This window comes from Motacilla alba, chromosome 1 (genome assembly GCF_015832195.1).
Source record: "Motacilla alba alba isolate MOTALB_02 chromosome 1, Motacilla_alba_V1.0_pri, whole genome shotgun sequence".
Classification (NCBI taxonomy): Eukaryota; Metazoa; Chordata; class Aves; order Passeriformes; family Motacillidae; genus Motacilla; species Motacilla alba.
The window spans coordinates 48,795,943-48,811,089 of NC_052016.1; the positions used below are offsets into that span (position 1 = coordinate 48,795,943).

The 15,147-nt window shown below is 35.9% G+C and overlaps 1 protein-coding gene across 1 annotated transcript in view; it reads left to right on the forward strand.

Annotated features, from left to right (window-relative positions):
- The window catches only part of ARHGAP42 (Rho GTPase activating protein 42), a 138,829-nt gene that overhangs the window by 108,188 nt on the left and 15,494 nt on the right, over nt 1–15,147 (forward strand). Inside the window, exons 9-18 of the mRNA XM_038130094.1 lie at nt 355–455; nt 2,716–2,825; nt 3,621–3,699; nt 4,536–4,575; nt 6,087–6,149; nt 6,915–6,989; nt 7,672–7,756; nt 8,939–8,997; nt 9,762–9,867; nt 13,298–13,457. Coding sequence (XP_037986022.1) covers nt 355–455; nt 2,716–2,825; nt 3,621–3,699; nt 4,536–4,575; nt 6,087–6,149; nt 6,915–6,989; nt 7,672–7,756; nt 8,939–8,997; nt 9,762–9,867; nt 13,298–13,457 — 878 coding nt within the window. The remainder of the gene's footprint in view (nt 1–354; nt 456–2,715; nt 2,826–3,620; nt 3,700–4,535; nt 4,576–6,086; nt 6,150–6,914; nt 6,990–7,671; nt 7,757–8,938; nt 8,998–9,761; nt 9,868–13,297; nt 13,458–15,147) is intronic.

The following is a 15,147-nucleotide window of genomic DNA, read 5'->3' on the forward strand; positions in this document are numbered from 1 at the left end:
TATGTGGTGAGTACTCCTGAAAATGTGAATCATTTGCCTCTTGTACACTCTGCTATTAATATAGTTGAGAACTCCTCGGGTCTGTTTTTGCCTTTTTCCTCCCTTGTTACCATAATAGACTGCTGTTACCCATCCAGTTGCCAAAGAAAGTCAGTCTGCTGGAATTTTATTGAGCAACATTATCAAGCTGCAATATTTGGAAATTATACTGGAACAGCGGAACAGCATGTTCAGATTAAAAAATAAGGAATAGGCTGCATGTGGATGCTACTTTATTTCATTTTTCTACTCTAATTGCAACTATAATAGTGTTAAAATGACAATTACTTTTGATACTATCTCTCTTTACTCTAGGACCCCTTGGATTTACATGGGTTAAACATTACTGCACTTATGACAAAGGAACAAAAACTTTTACAATGAGTATAGCTGAAACAAAATCTGGTGGAAAAGTGGTGAGTTATTTGTACATGAACACATACATGAGCTGTATATTCCATCTTTTTTATTAAGCATTAAGGAACTGCTAAAAGAAAAATTGCAAACAGATAAGGCTGTTTGCATAGATGAAGCAGTGCATGTATCATATAGCATGGATAAATATTCAAGTAATATTTCTTTAAAAACATATTTAAATAACATTAAATAACTTTTCTAATGTGGTTGTTGTAAGTGCATATGAAATTAATCACATTTGCACAGAATCATTGACTAGATTAGGTTTGGAAGTGGATTCTGGAGATCTCTAATATAAACTCAATTCAGGGTCAACCAGAACAGGTTGGTGAGGTCTGTGTCCAGTCAGGTTTTAGACATCTCCAAGGACTGAGCCCTCTATGAGCAACCTGTTCCAGTGTTCAACCACCATAAAAAACTTTTTCTAAAATTCAAATACTTTCTCTAAGTTCAAATTACTTGTATTTGTGTTTGTGCCCATCACCTCTCGCCCTTCCACTGGGCACCACTGTTTCCTTCCCATGAGGTATTGTAGATCAGTCACTGATGGGATCCCTCTTCCCCAGACCAAACAGTCCCAAGTCTCTCAGCTTCTCCTCATATGACAAATCACAGGATCTTCAAGGTTGGAGGAAATCTTCAAGGTAATCTAGTCCAACCATCAGTGTAGCACAGCCATAATCACCCCTAAACCATATCCTCATGTGCCACATCCAGGCTCTTCTTGTACGCTTTCAGAGATGGTGACTCCACATGGTTAGTGATTTCGATGCGTAACCACTCTTCCGGTGAAAATTTTATGTTTAATATCTAACCTGAACCTCCTCTGGCACAATTTAAGGCTTCTCCCTCATGTTCTTTCACTGAAGACATGGCAGAAGAGACTGACCCCCACCTCACAAAGCCTCCTTTCAGGTAGTTGTGCTCCAAGCCCTTAATCACCTTGGTAGCCTTTAGCTGGACTTGTTCTAGCACATCACTGCCTGTCTTGTACCAGGGAGCCCAGCACTGGGCATAGCATTCCAGGTGTCCCTCACCAGTGCTGGATGGAAGGTGAGGATCTCTTTCCTCCACTTGCAGGCAGTACCCTGCCTGATGCATCCCAGGAGGCTGGTGGCCTTCTTTGCAGCAACATCACATTGCTGGCTCAGGGTCACCTTGTTGCCTACCCTTGTTGAAATTCCTTTTCTGCCAAGCTGCTCTCTATCCTGTCAGCCTCATCCTGTCCTGGTGCCTGGGCTAATTGCTATTCATACTGAACAGTAATGACCCCATGGGCATACCACTAGTGCCTGGCTGCAGCTGGACTTCTGTTGTGAGTTCAGCAATTCAGGCAGTGTTCAGTCCGGGATGTAGTGTTGAAAGAACGGCTGAAGTTCAGATAAACAATATTCATTGTTCTTCCATCATACACTGAGCCATCCAACACATTGTAGAGGGCTATCGGGTTGATCCTGTGTGATTTTTCCTTTATTAAATTCATGCTGACAGCTTCCAGTCACCTTTCTATCCTTAATATGTTTGGAAGTGCTTTCCATTATTATTCACTTCATCACCTTCCCAGGGATAAAGGTGATGCAGACTGCCCTATAGTTCCCAGAAGATGTGAGGCCTCAGGTTGCATCAGGGGAGATAGGTATTACAGAAAATTTCTTCACCAAAAGGGTTGTCGAGCATTGAAACAGTCTGCCAGGGAAGCAGTTGAGTCACCAACCCTGGAAGTATTTAAAAGATTTGTAGACGGTTTAGTTGTGATCTTTTCCAACCTGAATGATTCTATGATTCTATATCTTTCTCCTTGCTCATTTTGAAGACAGGAGTGACATTTGCTTCCTACCATTCCTCAGAATCCCCAGTTGTGTCAGCCTTGCCACCATTATAGTGAGGTCTCACAATCATGATGGCCAGAATTGGGGTTAGTCAGCTTTATTCTTCAGAAATCTTTTTATCTGCATGTGAAAGTTGGCAGAATTACGTGATTTTCATCCTAATATGCATGCAATCAAGTTATATATGCAGGTGTTTTGTAAGTTTTCAATTTAAGGAATTTTCTGAAATATAATGATTAATTAACAAATAGAAGACAGAAGGCTATTAAATGTAGTCTTAATATGCAGAAAAAGTATTGTACAGATTCCTAAATAATTTTAATCCCTATGTTAAGACACATTCTTTGGACTGATCATGCAGTTAAATTTAAGATGAAGCCAAGGTGGATAAGCGTCCTGCCTGCGCTAATTCCATTTTGTTGTTTTACAGAATGGTCTTGTCACAAGCTCACCAGAAATGTTCAAGCTGAAATCTTGCATCAGAAGAAAGACAGATTCAATTGACAAACGTTTCTGTTTTGATATTGAAGTATTTGAAAGGTTTGTTTCCATTGTGTTAACAATTTGAAAATAATTGCAAGCAATAGATAATAATTACTCCTGTAGTAGTAATACATGTTTACCAATATATTTGTATACAGACAAAGTAGGCTTTCAAGACTTAGTATTTCTTTGTTCAAACTTGGTTTTCTAATTAAATTCACTGCACAGAATATGTGTTGTCTTTACTACATGATGTTTGCATGCAGATACAGGATGGATTCTTATGGAACTCGTAGCAAAACTGACTATCCTCTTTTAGAAACAGATCATAAATATTTCTATAAATATTTTATAAATCCTTGTTAATAAACATGTTCTGTACAAATCTCTATTGCTTTCAGAAATGTATAGTAGTACTTTTTTTCTTGAAAATTATGTTCACAATTTTTTTTCCACTTACTCCTGGATATTCTAATTATATCAGATACATGAGAATAGATTTCCTGTATTTGAGATATGCAGACAGATATGCAGTATTTGTAGAAGTATTTTTTTCCATTCTTAGGAATAAAGAGAAATATTGAATTAATTTTCATGTTAAAATATGATAAATAGACTGACTTTTGCAGTTGTTGTCCTTAAAATTGTTTTATGACTGTTAGCAAACTTTTAAAAAAATAGATGTTTTTTATACCTAGCTCAAAATTATTCTGTTGTATCAGAAGCTCTGATATAACTTTCTGTAACTTCTGTCTGTCATTTCTATATTCACATCACTGTGGATGTGGATTCTGACTTTGGATACTGTTTGAGAAAAACAGTAACTTCAGTGAATGTGTGTGTTTTTGACAGACCTGGAATCATCACACTACAAGCTTTTTCAGAATCCAACCGAAAACTTTGGCTTGAAGCTATGGATGGAAAGGAACCAGTAAGGATATTTTTAAATTTTCATTTTACGGTTTTATGCATTACATATTACAGAAAGAAGCTGTCACAACACCAACAAATAGTGTTCTTTTCTTTGTGAGACACTAATGCAAGTATATAGTGAGGATAACTACAAAGTATAAAAGTAGATCAATGGATCTACTTTAAGCCTACATTTATATATGTTATTATTTTATGTTGGGATATTTAAAGTAACACGATAGCACATTGTCTAATAGGATTTGTGATTCAGGTAACATATGTGAAGTGGTTGTTATTACAGTGGTAAAGAACAGCCATCTTTTGGGCTTTCATGGAGTAAACAATTAGTACCATCTCAAAAGGCATTGCAGAGAGCAGAAACACACGTTGAAAGTTACTGAGAGACAGGCTTGTCTGAGTTTTCTTCCCACTGTTTGTATGCTCTTAAAGTAGTCACTGAATGAGGGTGATGTCAGACCTGTATCTGATAAGAAAAGAATGGCTGATAAGTTTTATGAACTTGATGAGGGTTTTTACATGCTTCTTGATGGCCTGAACCAGTACAGGAATTATAATCACAAGCTGGTTTGAAATTTAACTCATCTGGACTCAGTAAATGTGATTTCCAATGCATTAGTTGCATTATGGTAGCACAGAGCTGTTAACCCAGTTGTGTGCTGAAGCAGTAAATGTCAAGAGATCATAAAGGCAAGGTTGGGATTTCCCTAGCAGCAATCTAGTACATAGCATGTTTCAATTCCTCACAAACCTGACAATAAAGGATTTAAAGCGCAAGCATTGTTCTATTACATTGTTGTTATTTGATTGGTTTTTGTTTGTTTGTTTTTTTTACAGATCTACACACTGCCAGCCATTATTAGCAAGAAGGAAGAAAGTATGCTTTTTATGTTGAGTTGCCATATCTTGCTAGATTTCTGTAATGTTACCGTTTCTTGATATATGTGTGGGAGAAAGAGATTGTTTTATATTTTAGTTCTATTGCTGTGAAATGACTTTGTTGGTTATCTAAACTTTCCCTGGCACAACTAGAGGCCATTTCCGCTTGTCCTATTACTTGTTACTTAAGAGAAGAGGCTAACCCCTACCTGGCTACCCCCTCCTTTAAGGCAGCTGTAGGGAGGGATGAGGTCCCCTCTGAACCTCCTTTTCTCCTGGCTAAACACCCCAAGCTCCCTCAGCCACTCCTCATAGGATCTCTGTTCAAGACCCTTCCCCAGCTCCGTTGCCCTTCTCTGGACACTCTCCAGCCCCTCAATGTCTCTCTTGCAGTGAGGGGCCCAGAACTGAGCACAGGATTGCAGGTGTGGCCTCAGCAGTGCTGGGTACAGGGGGACGGTCACTGCCCTGCTCCTGCTGGCCACACCAGTGCTGATCCAGGCCAGGATGCCACTGGCCTTCTTGGCCACCTGGGCACACTCTGGATCATGTTCAGCTGCTGTTGATCAGCACCCCCAGGTCCTTATTGGCAGCTTTCCAGCCACTGCCCCCAGCCTGCAGCACTGCCTGGGGTTGCTGCGATCAAAGTGCAGGACCCAGCACTTGGCCTTGTTGAACCTCATACAACTGGCCTTGGTCCATCACATTGTTTTAGTTTTAGGCGTATATGTATCTGTTAGACATACACTTAATAACAAAATTAGTGTATTTAAAGGTACTATGAGATTTGTGTGCATAATTGTATTAAGACTGTATTAACACATTGGTTATTATCATATTATATTAACAGAAATATGTAAAAATAATTTAAATAATCTATCTCAGAGAAAGAGATTTGTAAAATATGGACATACATCTTCATTGGAGATATATTTGAGACTCTGAAAATCTGAAATTTAAGCCACTATCTGTTCTTTTATATGATGGTATTTATTTTAATGGTGACAAATATGCTGTTTTAAGATCTTTATTTCGATAAAGATCAGTGGGTATTGAAGATGCAACATTAATGAGAAGTGCAATCACTTGAAATAAGGTGACTAATTAAACTCAGTAACAAAGATTGTTCTACATTACCATTTTATGAGTGATTATGTGCATATGCAAGGAACAAAGAAAATTGTTTTATTAAAAACAATGAATATATTCTGTTCATAATGTAGGTCCTGGACTATTAAAAGCATTTTGCTCAGCAGCTTTTAACTGTGTCTTTGGAGAAGCTACTGATTGCTGAGAAAGACAGTGGAATATTGAGCTTCTAATGGTACAGAATGACTACAAAGTTGGGTTGTGAATGCTATTGATGTATCTACGAAGAACCTATTACGGAACAAGTCCTATAATGTAATGGATAACTGTGTATTAGCCCTCCTTGACTAGTGCATGAGTGTAGCTAAACAGAATATTTTGTATATTGATGTTGGAGAGTAATTACCCTTTTTTTTATAGTGTTCTTAAATGAAGCGGGTTTCAACTTCGTGAGGAAATGTATTCATGCTGTAGAAACAAGAGGTGTGTATTAAACCACAAATTAGGTTTTAGATTGTTGTGCCTTGTTCTAAAATCGGGCTTTTTTTTAATTCTACATGTTTTACTTCTGTGCTTTGAAGTCTATCCATTATTTGGTTTGGACTTTTAACATTTTATATGGGTGCTTTGCACTCCAAATTGTTGTTTTCAGTTCCAACCACAATTCTTAACATATTTGAAATTTTTTAACTTTTTCTGTAATTTCTAGTTGATTAGTCAGCTTAATACACACTTGCACACATCTTTAGTCTTTCCTTTGTGTGCACTGACTTGACTTTTCTTTTGATACAACTGCAGGGAGTCTCAGCTCCCAACTTCGGTTTCAGGTGTGAAATTGAAGACCTAAAAGTGACATTAACATTTTCTTCTGGTACATCTATTTTTTTTTGTAGGGTATAACCCCTATAATTTTATTCAATAATGTTGTACATTGTTTATTTTTTTATGTTTAGCAGCATTTAATGTTTAGCAACACTCTCTTTTGTTAGTGGGAATGTAAAAAATGAAAGTAATAATCAATTTACTGATGAGGTGGTGTCTAACAACTCACAGTAAGTGGAATGAATTTGTTAATATCCCACAAGAGGTTGCAGTAGGGTAAAGCAGTACTTAAGAATGGAATGGTGCAGTTTTCAATAAATACATTTAGATGTTTTGAAAACATACACCAAGAATGCATCAGCATAATTGAAATCACCATATTTCCATTATTTTAATCTTTTTCATCTACTTGTTTTCTCAATGCAGGTATTACAATACTTGGGCTGTACAGAATAGGAGGTGTAAATTCCAAGGTGCAAAAGCTGATGAATACTGTATTTTGTAAGTATCTGAAGTGAACTTTTCTCATTGTGTAGCGTGTGTGCTGTGATCCCTTCTGCCTCAACTGCTGTGCTCAGAAGAGTGTGTCACAATATTCACAATTTTGTATGTGCACTGACTGCCACTGAATTGAGTTAGCACTATTAAAATGAGTGATTCACCTGCAGTTTCTTGTGTGCATTAGTATTCACTTCTGCATGTTACACATGAGCAAATTACTAATAAAAATGCTTTTCTTCTTCTGGCTTTAAAGTTCTATTTATTGATATATATCTGGCTTGTTCCACAAGTTCTCCAAAGCTTAGTTCCATAAGACATCATGGCTCACCTTAATAGACACTTGTTCCAGTCTTTCATTTTTCTTGCTAATTGATCTCTCTGATGCTTGTGTTTGCACATTTAAGACAACTGAATTAGTAATTCTCTGTGGACTTGGGCTTACTTAACACTTTGATATGGTGCATAAAGTTAATGTTTATGGTTACTAACTATAAGCACTGAATTTATAGTTATTTATAATTTGGCAGAGATTAAAAGATTGAAATTGATCAGATTGGTAGTTAGTCTAGATAATAAATAATTAGTTGAGCTAAATGGCTGATCTAGTAGCTTCTGTTTTGCTGCTTTTCTAGTTAATGTGCTAGTCACACTGTAACAAAATCCTAATTCAAATTTCTACCAGCTCCTAAATCACCTCCTGATATGGATATTGATATGGAAATTTGGGATAATAAAACAATAACAAGTGGACTAAAAAACTACCTCAGGTAAGTATGGTCCCACACACTTTCAGTATTACTTTTCTGGCCCATTAATCTTCGGCTTGTTAATATTTCCTGGATACATTGGCATGGTAATAAATGAGTATTTTATTATCCTGCTTAATATTCCTTTGATTATGTGTAATAATACTCACCTTCAACTTTTTTAAGATAATCCTGCCTTATATAGCCCTAAATTCAATTAATTGCATGGTTTTATTAAATTTTTTTTATGTTAATCACAAAGCATGTTGTGCTCAGTCTTTTCTTTGTGAATCCCTTAAGTTGTGTACCATAAAATTTCATGACATTAAGGTTGAATGAAAATCCAAGCAAAAGCATAGGGTTTTTATCTTATGTTCTTAATATCTTCACAAATAAAATGCCCTTCCTGTCATTTTTGCTGATAAGAGACAGAATATTCAAAAATTATGGTACTTCTGAGATAACTCTTTTGCATCTCAATATATAATGTTCAAAAAAGACGTAATAAAAAGTATGTAACCCAGATGGTGGGTGTACTATGCCTTCTACAAATCTAGATTTCCTAAACAAGTCACCTAACAAAGGGCAGCATCAGAAATCCCTATTAACCTGGAAAACATGCCTAGGATTTATGGCAGTATGCTCATGAACATTTTATTGAAAAGACTGGCTTTGGTTGAAGAAATTTATAATACATCTTCAGAAGCCCAGTCATTGTTGCTACTGTATTTGTGAAATCTGGACATGAGTGAGCAAGCAATAGCTGTGTCTTTGTGTCTGTAAGGCCACTCACAGCCTGCCTTTCAGATGATGACTCTTTTAAGATCTCTCAGATCAGAATTTCAGTCCCAAATTTCATCATATTTTTGCCTTTTCTTGGGCAAAAGGTTGCTTCTGCAGCCTGTTATACCATGTCTGCAGCTGTATTTATTTCTCTCCTACAATATGGAAGACAGGAAATATTGAGGCTCTGTGATGAAGTAACATTTTCCTTATTAACTTACATGGTGACATGAGATTCAATTCAAATTGATTTTCAGACAGTGTACATGACTAAGTTTTATACTGCTTGTAATCAGTCATCACTGAATTGATTTCCTAGGACCAATAGAGCATTGTGCAGATGTTGAGGGCTATCATAATCACACACATAAAACTTAGATTATGAAAAGATTATTAAAAATTTGGTTTTTTCACAACCAGGTGTCTTTCAGAACCACTGATGACTTTCAAGCTGCACAAAGATTTCATTGTTGCTGTTAGTAAGTAAAAAGTGAAATGATGAATATGCTTTCATGAAAGTAGTATTGTTTCTAAACCCCTAATCTCCTCAGTCACTATCTTTACTTTTCTTCTTGCTCTAATATGCAGCGATCCAGCCCCCAAAACAGAGAAGTCACACTAGATGAAGCTGTTCAGTGGTTTGTTCTGATCTTTTTAGTGGTTCTGTGTGACTGCCTTCTGCATGAAGTTTTGAACCCTCATTTAGATGTTTGTTTGTTTTATATAGGCTGATGATTCTTTTGTAACATTCATCCTGCTCATCTAGGGACCTTTATTTTCCTAGCTGGCCTTGAGAAATCAGAAAGGGTAAAAATGAACTCCTTTTCATAAATGGAGTAATTCGATACAGAGATAGCAAAGATCATTTTTCTAATGACTTCAATTTAGAGTTTGAAGATATTTCTCCATTTTCTCTTTGTAAGAATAAAAGACACAAAATAATTTTGTCTATTTCAATATATTTCTTAGATTAAATCTTAGGCTTCACTGAAATGGCACGTCAAGTCAATACTGCCATTAATTTGTTGGTTTCAGTATTGATGGAAATTGCTTTAGGCGAGTTCCTTGAAATACAGATTTCACAGTGTAATAAATATAATCAAATTTTCCTCAGCATTTGAAAGCTAATTTTATTTGGCTCCTCTTAATGCATGTTTGTGTTAGCATACAGGCACTGATGCCATTTGTAGTCACTTCTTAACACATGTTCTGATTTATCAACAATTTGTTTTCTGTTTAATAGAGTCAGATGATCAGAACTACAGAGTTGAGGCAGTGCATGCGCTTGTGCATAAATTACCAGAGAAGAACAGAGAGATGCTGGACATCCTTATTAAGCACTTGGTCAAGTAATTATTTTTTAAATTTTTCTCTTTGGTATTGTTGTAAGATATTATCATTTCTGCTTTAAATTTGTTGGTGTTGCTTAATCTGTTCTCTGTGTTGAAACAATGGCACTTGAAATTACATTTGATTTCTAAAATGCCATTCTCAGCTTAACTGGAATAATACTCTCTGTAGAAACAGAATAAAACCATTAAGTGTTACCAAGGTGGCAAACTATGTTTATAAAATAAACCTAGTCAATGTTTTCATTCATGCTTTTACTACAGGACTTGTAACCAATTAAATAGAAGAGGCATCTAACACTATGCCAAGGGTGATGGAAATCTAGTTTGAATCTGTCTCAAAGTTCCAGAGTGTTTCAGGAATGAGATAGATTAGAAAGGAGATAGAATGAGATAAATGATATGATAATTCCTGTTCTTCATGTTTGATCTTATTTTTCTCTCTGAAATGTAGTATCACTTAATAGCACTAAAGTATTTTTATTTATATTTTTGATATCTACATAGATGTCCAACTTTTGAATCTCCATTAATATTCCCTTGATTTTTAATTGTCAGATGGAAAACATTTTGCATTTCTTTAAATTGGTGACCTTTTGTCTTCACAGAATTACACTTGGCATGTGCTGTGTGCTTGGCATTCTCAGTGTGATCTCAGATACAATTCCAAAGAAAAGCATACCTGTAGTATTCCCTTATTTAATTGCTCTCTTTAACTTTTGCTTTTCTCATCTTTGTTGTGATTCCCATTTCATAGAGATGTAATCTTAATTTTACACTGAATGCCTTCAGTACTTTTCTTTCCAACATAAAATTCACCCCTTCTAATTTCCATATAATTTGCCAGCTGTTGTTTATGCTAGCAATTCTAATGAGACTGAATTTAAAATTAGTCTCTTGAGTGTATTAGTCATCTTCCTTCCTCATCTTTTTCCTACCACTGTGTGGAGATTTTTCAAAGAACAAATAAATGGCAGGTAAAATGCCTAATTTTATGGAAATGGAAAACTTGGGGGAAAAAAATCCAACCTCCTTTTTGCATCATTTTCTTGTTGAAAATCCAACTTCAAAGTGCATAATTCTTTCCCTATATTTCTTTTAGCTGTTCACTTCCTTTATAAATGCTTTTTCAGCAAAGTGAAAATACTGTACCTCTAGGTTATAAAATAAGGATAACATTATTTTTTTCTTGCTTTAAGTCTTTACATTTTTGCCTAGCTTGACTTTCGTGTTTCTGTGCAAATTTAAATAGGATCAGATGTAGGATGTAGATAATACTAGAAACAAACAAACAAAACTGTCAAAAAAGCACCTAAGCATCCTGAAAAGCACCCTGGGGAGAGGTGATACTGAATGGATACATAGTCAGTAGCTAGGCAAACATGGCAAGTCTGGTATTACTTTCACATGGGTAGCTCATTTTTTGGTTTTTAAACCTATCTAGTCAAATTATGTCTACTCTGAAGAATTCACTCTTCGGTATGATTTAACCACCCAAATCTTTTCTATAGTAGGCAGTTGAGAGTCTGCAGTCTGGCAGTATCACAAATTTCCTGGTGATGCATCAAATTAAGAGATTCTGTGGAGAAAGCAATGGCATTTCTATGAATGCCCTACAGCTACCTGGAATGCATGATTATCTCAGCTTGTGTCTGTGCTGTAGCTCAACACCAGTAGGAGTAGGTCAGGGGAAAGTGGCTATCAATATGATCCATTTACAGCCCTGGGTTCTTTTTCTTTTGCAAGAAATTGAGCCTTTGAAATGCATTGTAGAAAGTTCTTTCCCACTGCAGTGTTATTGAATTCACCATTTCTTTTATTAACCAAGCTCCCAAATTTGTAACCAAGGAAACCCAAACACCAGACAAAAACTACCTTCTCTCCTATGCTATAAGATTGTAGTATTTGTGTAACAGACCTCTACAGTTACTGTGCAGCACACAGCAGAGTAACATTGCAAAGGGAGGGGTTTTTTTAATAGCATATCTAGAGCTGAGTTATTCAACATTCCAGTTTCATTAAAATACTAGTGGACTTCCTAAAAGACCCTTAGTCATCTAAGATAAACATAAGATCTGTTTCACAGAAAGTTAGGTTAAGCTAAAAATGTGCTTGAACAGTGGAGTAATTTTCATGATGTGGCTTCCAAATAATGATCTCTGCCTGTGTGCCTGTCTGAGGTAACATTTTGGAAAGTTTTGAGATAACTTATTGAAGCAATATAAGAAATAGGTAAGAAAATAGACATTTGTTTTCCTGCAGTTTATATGTGTGCTGCCTCCTATACGAAACCCTTTCCCATATTTGTCCTAGTGCTTGCTGTAAATGGGGTGCTAAAATCTTCCTGTCCCAAATATGAAGGGAATGTTTTATAGCTTTTACTATTTCTTAACTTTAAAAGTTGCAAGAGTTATGTTAATTGTGTAAGAAAAGGCTAAAAATGCTCAGCTTGACCATAGTAGCAGATGGCTGTGAGAAGGAAGAGGAAAATTGGAACCAGTGCCTCATTAATAAGTTCCATTTGGTAACAGATTCAATAAGATTAGGCATTCAGGTGATTTTAAAATCCTGACTTGGCATAATATTCCTCAGGCATGAAGAAATAGGACAGCTGTGACTGGGGAATCACTGGCAGTTGTTTCAAAGGATCTATGATGATACAGGTTTTAATTGGCAAACCTTAGTAGTAAGAAGAAAAATGGATCATTGAGTATTACAGTTTGAAATTTAACTATCTGATAAGTTACTGGGAAAACTAAGCTTTTAAATTCTACATGAAAATAAAAGCAGAAAAGGTAAAGTATGTGATAACAGAATATACAGAAATAAAAGGTTAATATATTTTAAAGCCAGATGTCATTATGATTGTCTAATGTTATCTATCACACAGAAACAATAATTTCACTGAATCCATTAAACCTGAGTTTTCATCAAATTGATAAAGAGATCCTATTGAAAATTAAGTGTTTTCAGTAGCTAAGCTTCATTCCTTTACATGAAAACTAAGGTATAGGGTAGATCTCTGTTACCACACAGGACCAGTCAAAAGTATGTAAAGACCTGTATAATCATTTGAGAGAGACAGTGCTTGCCCTAAGACTTCTGAACTTCAGGTGTTCTGAATCTCTCTGTGTTGAACTCCAAATACAGTTGCCTTTCCCTGTCAGGTGTATCAAGAACTGAAATACTACTCCAGGAAGACATACTGATTATTCATTAAGTTATTGCATGATAGGAGCCATAATGGAAACATAGTAGTCATACTATATTGTATTTTGATTCTAGTGTAAGTGGAAGTTTTAAAAATGTATTTTAAAGAGAGGCATGGACTTGGGATCTTGTAAAAGTAGTAGTTTTAGCAAGTTTTTGCCTGTTAAAATTGTAGTTTAGCACAGCAATTAAATCACATATTGTTTGTGTTCATTTAAAGGGTATCATTGCACAGTCAACAAAATCTAATGACTGTATCTAACCTTGGTGTTATCTTTGGACCAACTCTGATGAGAGCGCAAGAAGAAACCGTGGCTGCTATGATGAACATTAAGTTTCAGAATATCGTCGTTGAAATTCTGATAGAGCATTATGAAAAGGTAGAAAGAAATTATCTGTTTTGTTACGAAGAGGAACTAAATTCTCATTTTCATTACCATCATTAAGTCTTTAAGAATAAAGAGTCCAAAATGTGTAGAAGGTCATTAATAGAAATAATAGCTTCTTCCCACTCCATGCTATGAATCCATATTCTTAGCAAGTCTTTCATGGCTGTGCAAGGTGCAGATCCAAGACATAATTTTCCATGTTTTAAAGGCATTGCTCTGAATCTTCAGTTGCTTTCTGAAGATTGCTTCCTGAATCTAGAAACAGAAAGAGGTCACAACTTTGCTCCTGGCTGCTCCAGCTCTTTCTTGCTACCATTGTATGAAGGTTCACTCTGGGTGAATGCACGGATTCTCCTCTGAGTGCATGAGGTCAGAGTGTTTCTGGCCATTGCTGTCCTTAGGGGACATGTCAGCTGCATAGTGGAGATTAGTTGCTAGAAGGGTGGAGAAGGACTTGAGCAGGAAATTTTACACACTTACTTTCAGTCACTGACATTGCTGGTATCAGCTTCACTGAAAGACCTCCTCAGATTTTTTGTTTTAATTTTAAACTATTTGATTTCAGAATTCAGCCAAATGTTAAAGACCTCCTTTACTTAGTACTCAAAAGCAATTTTATACTGGGGATCATAGTTGAGCTGTGTCGTCTCCTCTGATGACTGACAAAACAAAATGAAAAAACTTTGAGTTTCTTTCATTACATACTACTCAACTAAGGGGCAGTTCCCAGTCAATACCATGATTCCATGCACTGGTTGATCAGTAGGTGCTGACAGTACAGCTTGATATCATCAGTTATATTTCATAGGGACTCCTCAAAATGGCTATGAACCTGATAGACTTCTTGGCTCTGATTGCAAAACATATGTATTGCATTTTTCCAACACTGAATTTCTTCTCCAGAAAATCAGAGCTCATTCAGCACAAAGACTATGACTGTACAACAACCAAAGTCACTCCTGCTCTATTTCTCTGTCTATAGATATGTTTTTATATTGATGTGCTACTCACTAGTGCTTAAGACAGTTTTAATGTACTCCAAGAGCATCTTGAGATGTCCACCCAAGTATTTCTTACTGTGGAAGTACATTTGCTTTCTTCCACTTCTATGAATGGCACAAAAGTGTCTTTTCATGGTGTGCTTTGTCTTCTTTTGGGAATGCCCTATAGCTAGAAGGCCCAGAAATCCTTTCAGAGACACCTCCTGGCATAGCATGGTAAAAAATTGAGTTTTTTTCTGCAGCAATGAAGCGCAAAATTGACCAATGATAGCAGTGGTATATAAAAGATAAGAACCAGGAGATGCCCTAAACATAGAGTTGTTCCTCATTAAACTTGACTTGTTTGGTCAAATAAAGCTTTCTGAAATCCAAATTTGATTGTAATAAGTTATGAGTGTGACGTATTTCTGTGATATGTAAAAACTTTCTCTGGAACACAGAGCAAAAAAAATCAACTTTGACATAATATTTTTTTTAAAGTGTTACTTCTCGGAGAAGAGTCATTAGTAGGCACCTATTTTGTTTTACAATTTCAGTTATTAAGCCCTTCTTAACAAGAGCTAGAAAATAAATCTATTTAAACAAATAATTACAGATATTAAGTACAGCTCAGTATTTTGGTTCTTGAGATCAAAGCAAAGCTTATATTCTGTGCCTTTACTCTTTTGTAATGTATGAGA